Here is a 12,460-nt window from a genome sequence, read left to right as displayed (position 1 = left end):
TCAATAATCTGAGGAAAATCTAGAGAGGAAAGTACATGTAAGAAGACTGGGGGACAGCAAGTGAGCTTAGACCCTAAGGGTATGGAAACACAATCCAGGACTGAGCAGGGTTTGGAAAGCAGAGAAGCAACTTTTGTTATATGGGCCAGAGAGGAATGGGAGTAGACATTTCATTTTCCCCCAGGCTGTGAGATATGTGGGGGAAAGTCCAGGAGAAGACCAAGGAAGAGGCTTTGAGACGGGAAGGAGGCATGTCCCGGAGGGACCTTAAGGCTGGGAAGCTTTGAAAATAAAATTCATCAAGTTGGAAGCTGAAGCTACTGAGGGTTATTTTGTTTGAGAAAACTAAGGAAAGACAACCAAATAAATGTGTCCAATGAAATCTTAATTGGTTTGAAATGCTTAGAAAATAGTCATAGACTTGACAGTGCTTGATAAGGACATCTCTTTAGGCTGTTCCTTGTACCAGGACTATACCTTTCCACAACAAGCTAGTTAGCCTTTGTATTTCAGGATTAAAATTCAGTTGTGAACTGGGCTGCTCCTGTCTTTTCTCCTGACCAGTATTGCCTCCTGTTTTCTTGCACACAGTTTCCAACTAAGGCTCATATAATTCTTTCTGCGAACAGTTCTTAAGCATTGGCTAGATCTTTCAGAGTTTGGCAAGACAGGTGGGAATGGTTACAAAGTGAGGGGTAAAGAATAAGCCCAACAGAATGGGGGGTGAATGGTCAATGGGAACATTGTGATGCCGTTTTAAGTTATTTGGCTTGACTCTGGTCATTCCAAACAGGAAGAGATCATGGAGGGTGTGGTGAAATCACATAATACATCAATGCATTTCCTTCTGTTTAATCACGCATGTACATAGGAAGAGGAAGTAGAATTGTCAAGGAGCAATTAAGTCATATATAGCTTCAGAGGTCCTCATATCAATTCTGTTTCTGTGCTGTCTCTGGAAATTGTGTTTCATCACAGACCTCCTCTACCTTGCTGTAGCAGAAATCCTCCCAGGCGGATATTTTCAAAGCTCTCCTGTTATCTGTATATTGAAAATTCTCTTTGTAATTTTTCTTTCTAGGATTGAATCCAATGACTTGCCTCTGCTGGCAGCTATAGCAAGTACTCATTCTCCATATGTTGCACAAATACTCCTCTAAGCTGTCATCTTGGAGGAAAAGTTCCCCCCAGCAAAATGAAAGGACTCGGGGCATGGTACAGATGCCAAGCATGAAGAGGTGGCAAATGGAGGGCGGCACTGCATTATGTCGCTTATCCGTTTCTGCATTTTGTCAGGATGCTTATCAGTGGGATTTCAGTTTACATAATGTAAAAGACATTCAGGGTTTTTATATTCTTTGTGGAGTAAGCTAATCAAGAATGCATCTTTGTATTTTAATGGACAAAAGGATTAAACACTACTGAAACAGAACTACCAACAGAACTATCCAAGTATGGTTTTCCTATTATTGCACTTGTCAGTGTCTTGTTCTTTTGAATTTTTCAAATGGGAAGCTGTAAGCAGTTGTATGCCTAAGCATTCCTATGCTCTGTTTGGACGGGACATGATGATTTGGAGCATGTACGCATGCATGTGCTTTTGTGTTATACTACTGGCCTTCCTTGGGACAAGTGATTCAGCATTTGGAGTAACTAATTCGTCATGCAGTTGGCTAGTTCATAAAACAGACAAAAGAAGCGATAGAACCGAAGCTGCATTGGATGGTGTTACTAGAAAAGGACATTTTGGATGTAAACAATCCTGCATCACTTTGGATGAAAATGGCCTTTTGAAAGTGGGGGATACTTGTGGAGCCTGGCATAATTTCTGTGGCCGACTTGCTCTGATGCAAATGCAACATCTTGAATCTCAGTTTCCTGATGTTATTAAAATGTAGGTTGAGCATCCTACTTTTATCTTGTATAAGCAACTGAAAAAATGCATTTGAAACAGAAGAACCAATATGACCAACGCAGCATAAATCCTGGCAGATTTATTTTAAAGCATAACTGCTTCATTGCCCTATGAATAAGTGATCACTCTTTAGCTGCACTTGAAGCAGGAACAGCTTGTTAAGTGAATAAATGGAATGTACAGACAAAACCCCAGCCAAGGGTATTGGGGGTGGTCATAGAAACGGTGGCAGCAGCAGTTTATTATGACTAAGTATTCAAAGCGATCCCACAGAATGTTTTGCACTCGCCTTTCAGTGCCTTCAGTCTTGTATGTCTTAATCAGAACTTTCTCTTTCAGAATCAAATTAGAAATTAATCATATCCACCTTGTTTTCCGGACAGCGGTGCAACTGCATCAGTCTTGTATTTCAAGCATAGGTTTTTATTTCCAGGCGGTTCAGTATAAATGCCAGCCTTTTAACGTCAAGGATGCAAATTACTAGAATAAAGAAGAGCAAAGCCTCTTATGAAAAAGGCCCCAATCAGCAGTGTGTTAAAGTTGTGCAGTTGTCCCAATGCAATCTGTGTCTGAGAATGAAAATGTTACATGGAAGTTACACACAACCACAATGAAGTGGTGCCAGCAGTTTGATGCCATGTCTTCTGAATACCAGTTTGCTAATGTAACACCTTTTTTTGTTCAAGGCTTGTCACAGTTTTTTATCTCCTTCCTCTTTCATTCTTGGCTTATTTTTGTGACAATACTTAATCATACAGACCCAGATTCAGGCATCACTGTTACAGATGCCGGTATGTATCCATAGCAGCATTGTTTCCCCTCCATGCCCTGCAATTCTTCTTGTCATAAATTAGCTTCAAAAATCAATTTCACTCAGACGTTATTGTTCTAAACTGAAGAAGGCTCCATTTTTGCAGGAAGGCTCCACACTGGCTTTTAAATACCTGCTGTTTCTCATATTGAGGTCAAGGAATGAAATAATTTTGCAGTCTTTAATTTATTACCTTGTACACATTTTGTGAAGGCACATCTTTCCTGTAAATGTTTCCTTACCTCAGAATAAATTCTTAATACAGATTGTTCTTCCAGACTCACTGAGAGATCACCCTAAATTAGGATTGGATCACCAAGTAGCTTTTATCCTATATTTAAGAAAAATAAAACCTCCTTCCCGCCAAAAATACTACCTCAGTTGACAGGATAACCTGCCAGTAGGGGGCTACTTCAAGTTTGTGTACCTGTTGAATCTTCTTCATCTTTGTGCTGTAGCACTGACAGAGCAAAAAAGCTGTACCAGTGACTGCCATGGCTATCTTTAGTGACATAGTGTAGGTTTTGGTATTATTAAATAGTTTTAAAATGGTGTTGAATGTACACAAGAAACATTTAAACTGACAGTGAGAGGAAAGCTTGTCTTAAATCTTCATGATTCCAAAGACTTTTATTGTTCGTTTCCCTGGCATTTTAACAGTATTTTTAAGTGGAGGCAGATTTCCATGGACCATGGTTTGCGACTTAAAACATGAGTGTGGTTTTTCCAAAATGGTTTTAATACTCATAAACAGAGGCAGAAAGGGAAAAAGGATACTGGTGGCTGATTGTTTAGGTAAATGAACTTTTATACTGTACAATATTTTAATGCAATCAAAAGATAATAGCTTGCTGTCTAGCATTGATAAAGATTGATATGAAATACTGAGCATCATTCTAGAAGGCCTCCCCCCCCCCTTTTCACCAAATCTTTCAGTTTCCCAACCAACTGATAGCTACTGTGGTGGAATGAGTTGTCCACTCCTTTAGAGAAGCTGCATTTTACAGTGTTGTAATTGTTTCACAAGCTGTGTCAATGGACCATATTACCTGGATTAGAGGAAGTGACATGTAAACTAGACCAGGGAAGATGTGTGTGTTACACTGCAGCATGTTTTCAGAGAGGAATGGTGAGTAGTGTGTGTTTGAATGAGTACCGATGGAAACCTCTTACTTGGAGTTCTTAATGAACAGTATCATTTGTGTCAATTTCTTTGTGGCATTGGTGCAATAAATTTTATGGATTCATCACTGATTGGGGTTTTCCATCTGTCAGATTACTGTCTGTTGACAAAGGTTCCAGCTGATAGACACTTGAAGAGTGGTAAAGTTGACAACAAAGGGGTTTCTCGATATTTTGCGATCCAAGTTAGTTTCACTGATGGTTATATATTTGATATGAAATTATGTGAGGTTGTGCATTATGCTATCAATTGAACTCAAAGCAGCCCCTCCGTAAGCAAAAAGTGGGTGCAGTTTCTGTAGATTTTTCTCCCTTCAGAGGCATCCCACATTGTACCTCAGGGTCCCCAATCCTTACGAACAACTGTTCAGCTGATGGTGGGAGGCTGCAAAAGATGGAGTCAGGAAGATCTGTTCTGCAAGAGGAACTTCATGTGCAGTTCTCTGCTGACCGGGCTATATTGATTCACCCCTCTGTAATATCTAGACTGGATTATTGTAAAATGGCTACATGTGCATGGTACCTCCTGAAGAATTAGAAACCAGAATGTTTCTTGGCAGTTTGGTGCTGAACAGCAGAGACTGAGCCAAGCTACATATGGTATAGTTCTTCCTAAGCCATACAGTGCTTCTTAGCTGCAGCTGGGGGGGTTGCATATCTAAATTTCCCCCTACATCAAAAGACCCCCCTCGGCCTGTGAAAAACCTACACATCAGGAAGATGGATCACAGTTTAGGCTCTTCTCTTCCGTGCTAGTTTTACATTGTAGAATGTATCCAGAACTCCTATTGGCGGTCCAAATAAATTATGGTGGCTTCATTTACTACACAATTTGATGCGGGTGTGTGTGTTCAGCAGCACTTTTATCAATTTGTGTGTGTGTGTGTGAATGCATTTTAAAGCAATCTTTAACAGATCTCTCAGGGATGATGATGATTTATTTATTTATTAGATTTCTGAATCGCCCAACCCCGCAAGCAGGCTCTGGGCGATTTACAGCATTAACACAGATAAAGGGTGGGGAGAGGCAGGGAGGAAGCAACTTACCCTCCCTCTTCTGCCTCCTCCTGGCTGAATGAGGGCCGGAAGCGGGGCGGCCGGAAGCAGGGGGCGGGGCTTCATCATGTGCCCCGCCCCCGTACCTCACCCGGGGGAACTGCGATCCCCCGCGATCCCCCCCGAAATGACCTCTGGCGACCGCCAAGGAATACCAGGGTCATGACAAAAGGCAGGCAATGGCAAACCACCTCTGAAACATCTCTTGCCTTAAAAAAACAGCTCTAGCTTGCCAGCTAGTGGTGCATAATGCTAAATGAGCTAGAACTTCTGACTGCCAGACAATCTTAGGATCTCCTAGCTATACTATACACAATGCCATATGATAATTAAGGAACACTCATGTGGCTTTTCTCTTCCACCAGCAGCTCCCTTTACCCCAGAACAACTGATGCTTGGGGTTCCAGAGAACCTCATTGATAAATTGCCATATACAAAGTCAGTGCTGTATAGCAGTCAAAAGTGTTGGATTAGTATCTGAAAGACCCAGGTTTGAATCCCCATTCATGCCATGGAAACTCCCTAGGTGACCTTGGGCCAGTCCTATTCTCTCAGCCTAACCTGCCTCACAGGGTTGTTGTGAGGATAAAATGGAGGAGAGGAGGAGGATGTAAGCCACTTTAGGTCCCCGTTGGAGAGAAAGGTGGGGTATAAATGTATTAAATAAATAAAGATAAAACGTCATAGGAGTGCTACTACTTTAAATGGGCTAGTTCCTCCCACTGTCAACGATGTGCAGCTACAGTAAAGAGGAGGAATCAAACAAAATTGCTTCTACCACTCTGTTATACTAGCAGAACCCTCACAAACATATTGTGCATAATAGGTTTAATTTCATCTGATGAATTGGGCTAGAGTCCATGAAAGTCTGCTATTATAAATCAGTTCAAGGTGAATTTTGCAATTGAGGACTCCTTCTAGTCTGGCTTCCACCCTGGCCATGGGACGGAGACAGCTCTGGTCGCCCTTACAGATGACATAGACAACTGGACTGAGGTGGGTCAGCGCTGCTGTTGTTGTTAGACTTAAGGGGACAGCATTTGACACAGTTGATTATGATATCTTGACCCACTACCTCGGCGACATAGGAGTTCAGGGGACTGCCTTGAAATGGTTTTCCTCCTTTCTCCATGGTTGGGGACAGAGGGTGGCACTGGGCAAGAGGGTCTCCCTGCAATAACCACCAGAATGTGGAGTGCCGCAGGGGGCGATCCTCTCGCCAATGTTGTTTAACATCTACATGTGCCCCCTTGCCCACTTAGTCTGGAGTTATGGGCTGGGTTGTCATCAGTAGGCTGATGACACCCAGCTCTATCTGTTAATGGACGGCCATCTGCCCTCCGTTCCTGGAAACTTGGCCAAGGCTTTGGATGTCGTGGCTGGATGGTTGTGGCAGAGTCAATTGAAGCTTAATCCATCGAAGACGGAGGTCCTGTACATGGGTCGTGGGGTATGGATGTGAGCACCAGGCTTCCCACACTGGAAGGGGCACCTTTGGTGCTGGCCCAGTCAGTGAAGAGCCTTGGAGTAACACTAGATGCCTCTCTGTCTATGGAGCCCCAGGTTGCTGCAGTCACCAGATCTGCATTTTTCCATCTTAGGCAGATCAGGCTACTGAAGCCCAATCTTTCCCCCCAGGACTTCGCTACAGTGACCCATTCAATGGTCACTTCCAGGCTTGATTACTGCAACTCACTCTATGCAGGCTTACCCTTGAGGCTGATCTGGAAATTACAGCTGGTGCAAAATGCCACGGCATGCCTGTTGACATCGACGCCTGTGTGGGCTCACATTTGGCATGTGCTTTGCCAGCTGCATTGGTTACCAGTTGAGTACCGGATCCGCTTCAAGGTGTTGGTAATAACCTTTAAAGCCTTACACATCCTGGGACCAACATACCTAAGGGACTGCCTCTTTCTGTATACACCCTGAAGAGCCTTACGCTCGGACAATCAACATCTGGTGATCCCTAGCCCAAGGGATATCCAATTAGCCTTGACCAGGGTCAGGGCTTTTTCTGCCCTGGCCCCTACCTGGTGGAACATGCTCCCTATTGAGATCAGGGCCCTGCGGGATCTCATTCAATTCTGCGGGGCCTGCGAGACCGAGCTTTCCGCCAGGTCTTTGGCTGAGGCAGCGGGACTCCATACAAGCCTCCCCCCGAGGTTGCTGTCACTCACCCACCCACTGATAACCGGCCACATTTATCTATCTTAACTGGGCCGGAACCTCCTAACGGTAAGCTATGACCAGTGTTCCCTCTAAGCTGAGTTAGTGTGCGCTAGCTCACAGTTTTTTAGCCTCTGGGTCACAGATTTTTGTCTTAGCTCAGGAAGTATGGCTCCAGAGCAAACTAATTTATGCAGCAGCCAAATCGCTCACTCACAACTTTAATGCCAGTAGCTCACAAAGTAGAATTTTTGCTCACAAGACTCCACAGCTTAGAGGGAGCATTGGCTATGACTACCATTTATATGTTTATAAGGTGTTTTAAATTTTATTGTATTGTATATGTTTATAATGTGTTTTAAATTTTATTGTATTCATTGAAATTGATGTAACCCGCCCTGAGCCCCTTGTGGCAGGATATAAATGCGAAAAATAAATAAATAAGATGCTAGGAGTTGACATGGGGATGGGGGGGGGGTGGTGGCTCAAGGCACTCTGTTATTTCCAGTGTTGTTCAATAACTGTGTAAAGCTCCATAATGAGATTGCTTAAAGTGGGCTGTCATCAATAAGCTAATGGCATCTGTATATATTACTGTGAATAAGCCACTTACTGCTGCTGCTCTCCTGGACCGGTGTCTGAATGCAGTGGTCAGATGACTACAGGAGAACAAACTGAAGCTGAGTCTAGATAAGTTGGAAGTGATCCTTGCTAGGAGTGCTACCACTTTAAATGGGGTAGTTCCTCCCACCGTCAATGATGTGCAGCTTTCACAGAAAGCCTATGCTAGTAAGCTGGGAGTTTTTCTTGATCCTGGTGTTTTGCTGGAGAAACAGATGTCCATGAGAATGAAAAATGCTTTTCCCCCCAGCTATATCTCCCTTATAAATAAAAGCCGAATGGTGGTGGCATTTCTCTAGAACATTCCACACACTTCAAAATCAGTTCGCTCTCTGATCTGTCATTCAGAGGGTCTCCCTATCCACAACTGTTCTTTAGGTAGCAGAGATCAGTTCCTCTGGAGAAAATGGTGGACTCAGTGTCATTATACCCTGCTGAGGTCGCCACAGCAAATTGACACTGAGTGTCGAAGGCCGGAGCACCCACCCAGAGCCTCTTTCTAGAAGCCGTTGTATTTATTTCCACAATGGGCCTTTTCCCTAGTTTAATTATAAAGCTGACTTCCTATTTGTTGATGCCTGATCTGGCTATGCTGATCCATGCACTTTGGTATCCTTAAAGCTAGATTACTGTAATGTGCTCTACATGAGGCTGCCCTTGAAGATGATTCAGAAGTTGCAACTGATATGAAATACATTTGGAAGGCTGGACCCTGGTGTTTCGGTCACCAGCCTGTGTTCTATGTTATACTAGGAAATGGATTTAGACAGTCTGATATGCTTGTGCTTTTATTTTTCTTGGTGGTTTTGCTGAGTCAGCCAGCTCCCCAGTTAATACTGAACGTAATTCAAATTCTACCCATGTTTTCTCCTTTTTCCTATAAAGTTATTTATTTTTATCTAGAATAAGCTATCATTATTCCCCCACGTCTGTGTCCTTCAGCCCGTTCCGTGCTCCTACTTCAGGCAAAGAAGGAAAAGATTAATTTTCTACCAGAATTTTCTTTTTTGAATTGCCTCAAACCACAGGAAGTGACTCCCACAATTACAGTAGAGCAGAATCGGGTAACAGCAGCACATGTCCCCAGTCCCCGCTTCTATTTGCAGCTGGAGTCTTCCTCCCTCTCTCGGATGTTTTCTAGCCCCCTGCTCTACATCTAACCAGGGACAACCCCCCCCCTAGGGTTACCATACCACCAAATGCTGTTCCAAGTCTTTCTAAAGATTGTATATAAATATACTCCACCACTCAGTTCTCTTCAGAGTTTAAACTGTAGACAAAGTGTGGGACTAGTAAACATAGAGAAGGGGAAACCAAATTCCAGTCATTAATGCATTTCCACTTCTGCCCATGCAGGGAGAGTGACAGAGTGGAACTAAAATATGCAAGATAGATGGGAGAGGGAGCAGTTGAGGGGATTGGCAAGCAAAGCACAAGGCTTTGACCTACTTCTGGTGCTGCACAAAATTAGCTCAATGGCCACATGTTGGAAATCTACATGCTGGCAGGCTACCCTGTAAAACATGTCAAGTTATAGGCACTTATCTCTATTTGCCAGAGTCCCAGTGCTGGGGGATGGTCCTAAGAACTGCAGGCAGCGAATTGCATAGAGCCAGGGATTCTGCAAGGTCAAGGGAGTGTTAAGGAAGCTTATGCAAGACGGTCTGTCAAGTCCTTAAAAATAAATGTAATCTCAGCTAAATTGGATTTCTTGTATTCAGCATTACAACAATCTGCCAAAAGTCCCTTAGAGGTGGGGGGGGGACCTTCCATGCTGATGCTAGCAAGAAAGTTCCTGTAGAGAGAATAAGCCAGCAGTCCGACTTTATATGAAGAACTTTAAGCCAAGAGCACTTGGAAGTGAAATTGTGTGATTTCTTCCCCCTTCCCTGCTGGCCACTTAGTGCCTTTAAATTAACCTTCAGAATGAACTCCATGTGACAGGAAGTATCTGAATAAGACAAAAATAGGAAAGTGCAAAGCTAAGTGAGTCTTTAAATGCCCATATTCTTACTGGCTCCAGCATTTATCCTTTTCACTGAGATGGTGCAAGTTTGGGCCTCGGAAATATGGATTTTCTGATTTCAACCTGATTTGTTTTTAAGTGTTAAATTGGATCTTGGCATTTAGGCTGCCTGCACAGTCCAGAATGTGATGCTGGATGGTACCTACCTGTATATCATCTAAAAAAATATTAAAGCCTTTGTCTATTTATATTCGCTTTAGAATCCCTGACTGATAGGATAAGGAGTAATAACCTGATTGAAGGCCTAAAAATAAAAGATGAAACATATAAATTATTAGCATTCGCGGACGACCTAGTATTTATTCTAGAGAACCCAAAATCCTCAATAACACATTTAATGGATACGATCAAAGATTATGGGCAAGTGGCAGGACTTAAAATAAATTATAAAAAATCAAAGATGATATCAAAAAATTGCTTACCTGAAACGTTGCAAGATATTAAAAAAGGAACGACTATGGAAATGGTTAAGAAAGTCAAGTATCTCGGGATAAACATCACAAATAAAAGTAGTACATTGGAGGAGGACAACTATAAGGAACTATTGAAAGAAATAGCAAAGGATCTCAAAAAAACGAGTGTTGCCTATCAGGGCGGGCCACCAAGTTTCCTACCATGGGAACAGCACAGATGTTATGTAGTCTGTCATTTTGTTTGTGCAGCACCACTTTTCCTTTCTCTTATATTTTCTCCAGCATTGTTTCTGTTATTGCCTTTATTTCTTCACATGGCCATTCTGTGCCCTTAATTTTGAGGTGTCCCCCAAATTCTTGTTTATTCACATTGACTCTTTTGCACTTCAGCCTACAGAAGAAGGGACAAAAAGTGGCAGGATGTTGCTGCCTGGAACCTTAGTTGTAAATGAGACTTAACAGTGCAATCCTAAACTGTGTCACACTTTAATGTTGATTTCAGTGGGCTTAGAAGGCTGTAATCCTGTTTAGGAATACGCTGCAAATGTCAGACTGTGTGATACTGCTACTGTTCACATGGTATATAATTTAAGGTAGCATTCATAACTTACAATTCCTAAGCTTTTTGGAATGTGACTATTAACTATTAGTATAAAAGTAGTATTAGTTCATGAGTCTGTTAACTCTGACAATTTCCCCCCCTAGATTTTCCCTGTTTGGAAAGCAAAATCATTAAATTCTATGAGTGGGAAGAAGTAGGAATGGGGAAGAGGGGCTTTACCCCCTTGTCTTTCCATAGAAGTGAAGCCACATTCCTATGCAATGTAAAAAAGAGAGAGGTTAATCTCAAGGGAATTTGTTATGTTGTTCATTGTGTTGCTAAGCCATTACGGTACTATGCTGCCCTGTGACAGAAAGAAACTAACCCCACACACACTCTTTACAAATGCTTGCACTTGTGCCTGAAAACCCCTTTTATTCCATCTGTCCCCTGAGACTCCTTTCCCTAAATAACCAGCTGTGCTACTGGTTATCTGCCTGCTGGCTCCAGGTTCTGCAGGTCAAGAGACTTGAGGGAAGAATAGACATTCCACAGAGAAATTTTATTTTACTGAAACCTTATAGCTTGCCCTGACTTCAATGAATAATTTACTTAGTTCAAGTGTTGTGAATTTTTATGTGATCTAATCTGGCCAAAACTGATGGTATATTTTGTTTGTACAAAAACTGCTTGCAAACTTTCAGTGTCTTAAAGATCAAGCCCCCCCTCCCCATTCTAAATTCATCCAGTTTATTTTCTCAGCTAGATTTTATGTGACAATATCAGAATACAATGACATATACAATGTTCAGACATTATATTAAGGCACATTCATTTTTTTCAGTATTTTATCTATTTTAATTAGTAAAAGAAGAAACCAGCATACCTTCCTTGTGGAGATAGAGTATGTGTACTATCCATAGCTGGTATAGAAGGATGATTCTGGTAGCCTTCCCAACCTAAGACTTGAGGACAGGGAGCAGGATACCTTTTCCACCTGTATTTTAGAGAAGAGTGACACTGAAATGAGAAAGCATATTAATGTTGAGATTCCATGCATCTATGCAGTTTGCAGTCAATGTTTCCATTCCATCAACACTAAACCACCTGTATGGCACAAAAGGCCTAACATCATCATCCAGGAGTGGTTCTGGCAACCACTAGTGTTGACTTCTGGGGTAAGACTGGTTGTCTGATTCTGAAAACTAGTGTTGACCTATGTCCTTTGCAAAGTTTGGTTCACTAAACCTTTGAACATGGAGAACTGGAATATCTCCATACATATCCGGCACTGCAGACGGACAAAGACCTTTTACCAGTTCAAGCCATTGAAGGCAATTCTTTTCCTTTGAGAGGTTATTACAGCAGTGCTTCCTGATAACAATTGGCACAGGTAGGTAAAATCTTTATTCTTTGCCTCTTCAGGAGCTGGGAAAATCCAGCAGTTGTATCATGTCACAGCTGAGTGGATAGAGCAGAAGCAGGTGGGGATGTCTCCCTAATTTATGAGCAATTTGTAGTAGCCTGAAGCTGTAGACAGATTTCCTCTATTGCAACAATATGCTTTTTACCACTAGGTAATCCGAAGAGAAATAATAGTGTTTATAGTATTCCCAGATAAAACATTAGCAACTAATAGGGAAAATATTTATTCTATCCCATTTTCAAATCAGAAGATCAAAGCTGTAAAGGTTTTTAGAGAGCATTCTCTTGGCACATTCTTAAA

The 12,460-nt window shown here is 42.2% G+C and overlaps 1 protein-coding gene across 1 annotated transcript in view; it reads left to right on the top strand.

Moving 5' to 3' along the window:
* Positions 1-1,342, top strand: part of FNIP2 (folliculin interacting protein 2) — a 35,632-nt gene extending 34,290 nt beyond the window's left edge. The window contains exon 18 of the mRNA XM_015424758.1: positions 1,082-1,342. Within this exon, the coding sequence (XP_015280244.1) occupies positions 1,082-1,160 (79 nt within the window). The 3' untranslated portion in view covers positions 1,161-1,342. The remainder of the gene's footprint in view (positions 1-1,081) is intronic.
* The last annotated feature ends 11,118 nt before the right edge of the window (positions 1,343-12,460 follow it).

Source organism: Gekko japonicus, unplaced genomic scaffold (genome assembly GCF_001447785.1).
Source record: "Gekko japonicus isolate JY-2015 unplaced genomic scaffold, Gekko_japonicus_V1.1 scaffold827, whole genome shotgun sequence".
Classification (NCBI taxonomy): domain Eukaryota; kingdom Metazoa; phylum Chordata; class Lepidosauria; order Squamata; family Gekkonidae; genus Gekko; species Gekko japonicus.
Note: the sequence above shows the minus strand (reverse complement) of the source record. Positions and strands in the feature narration are given on the sequence as shown.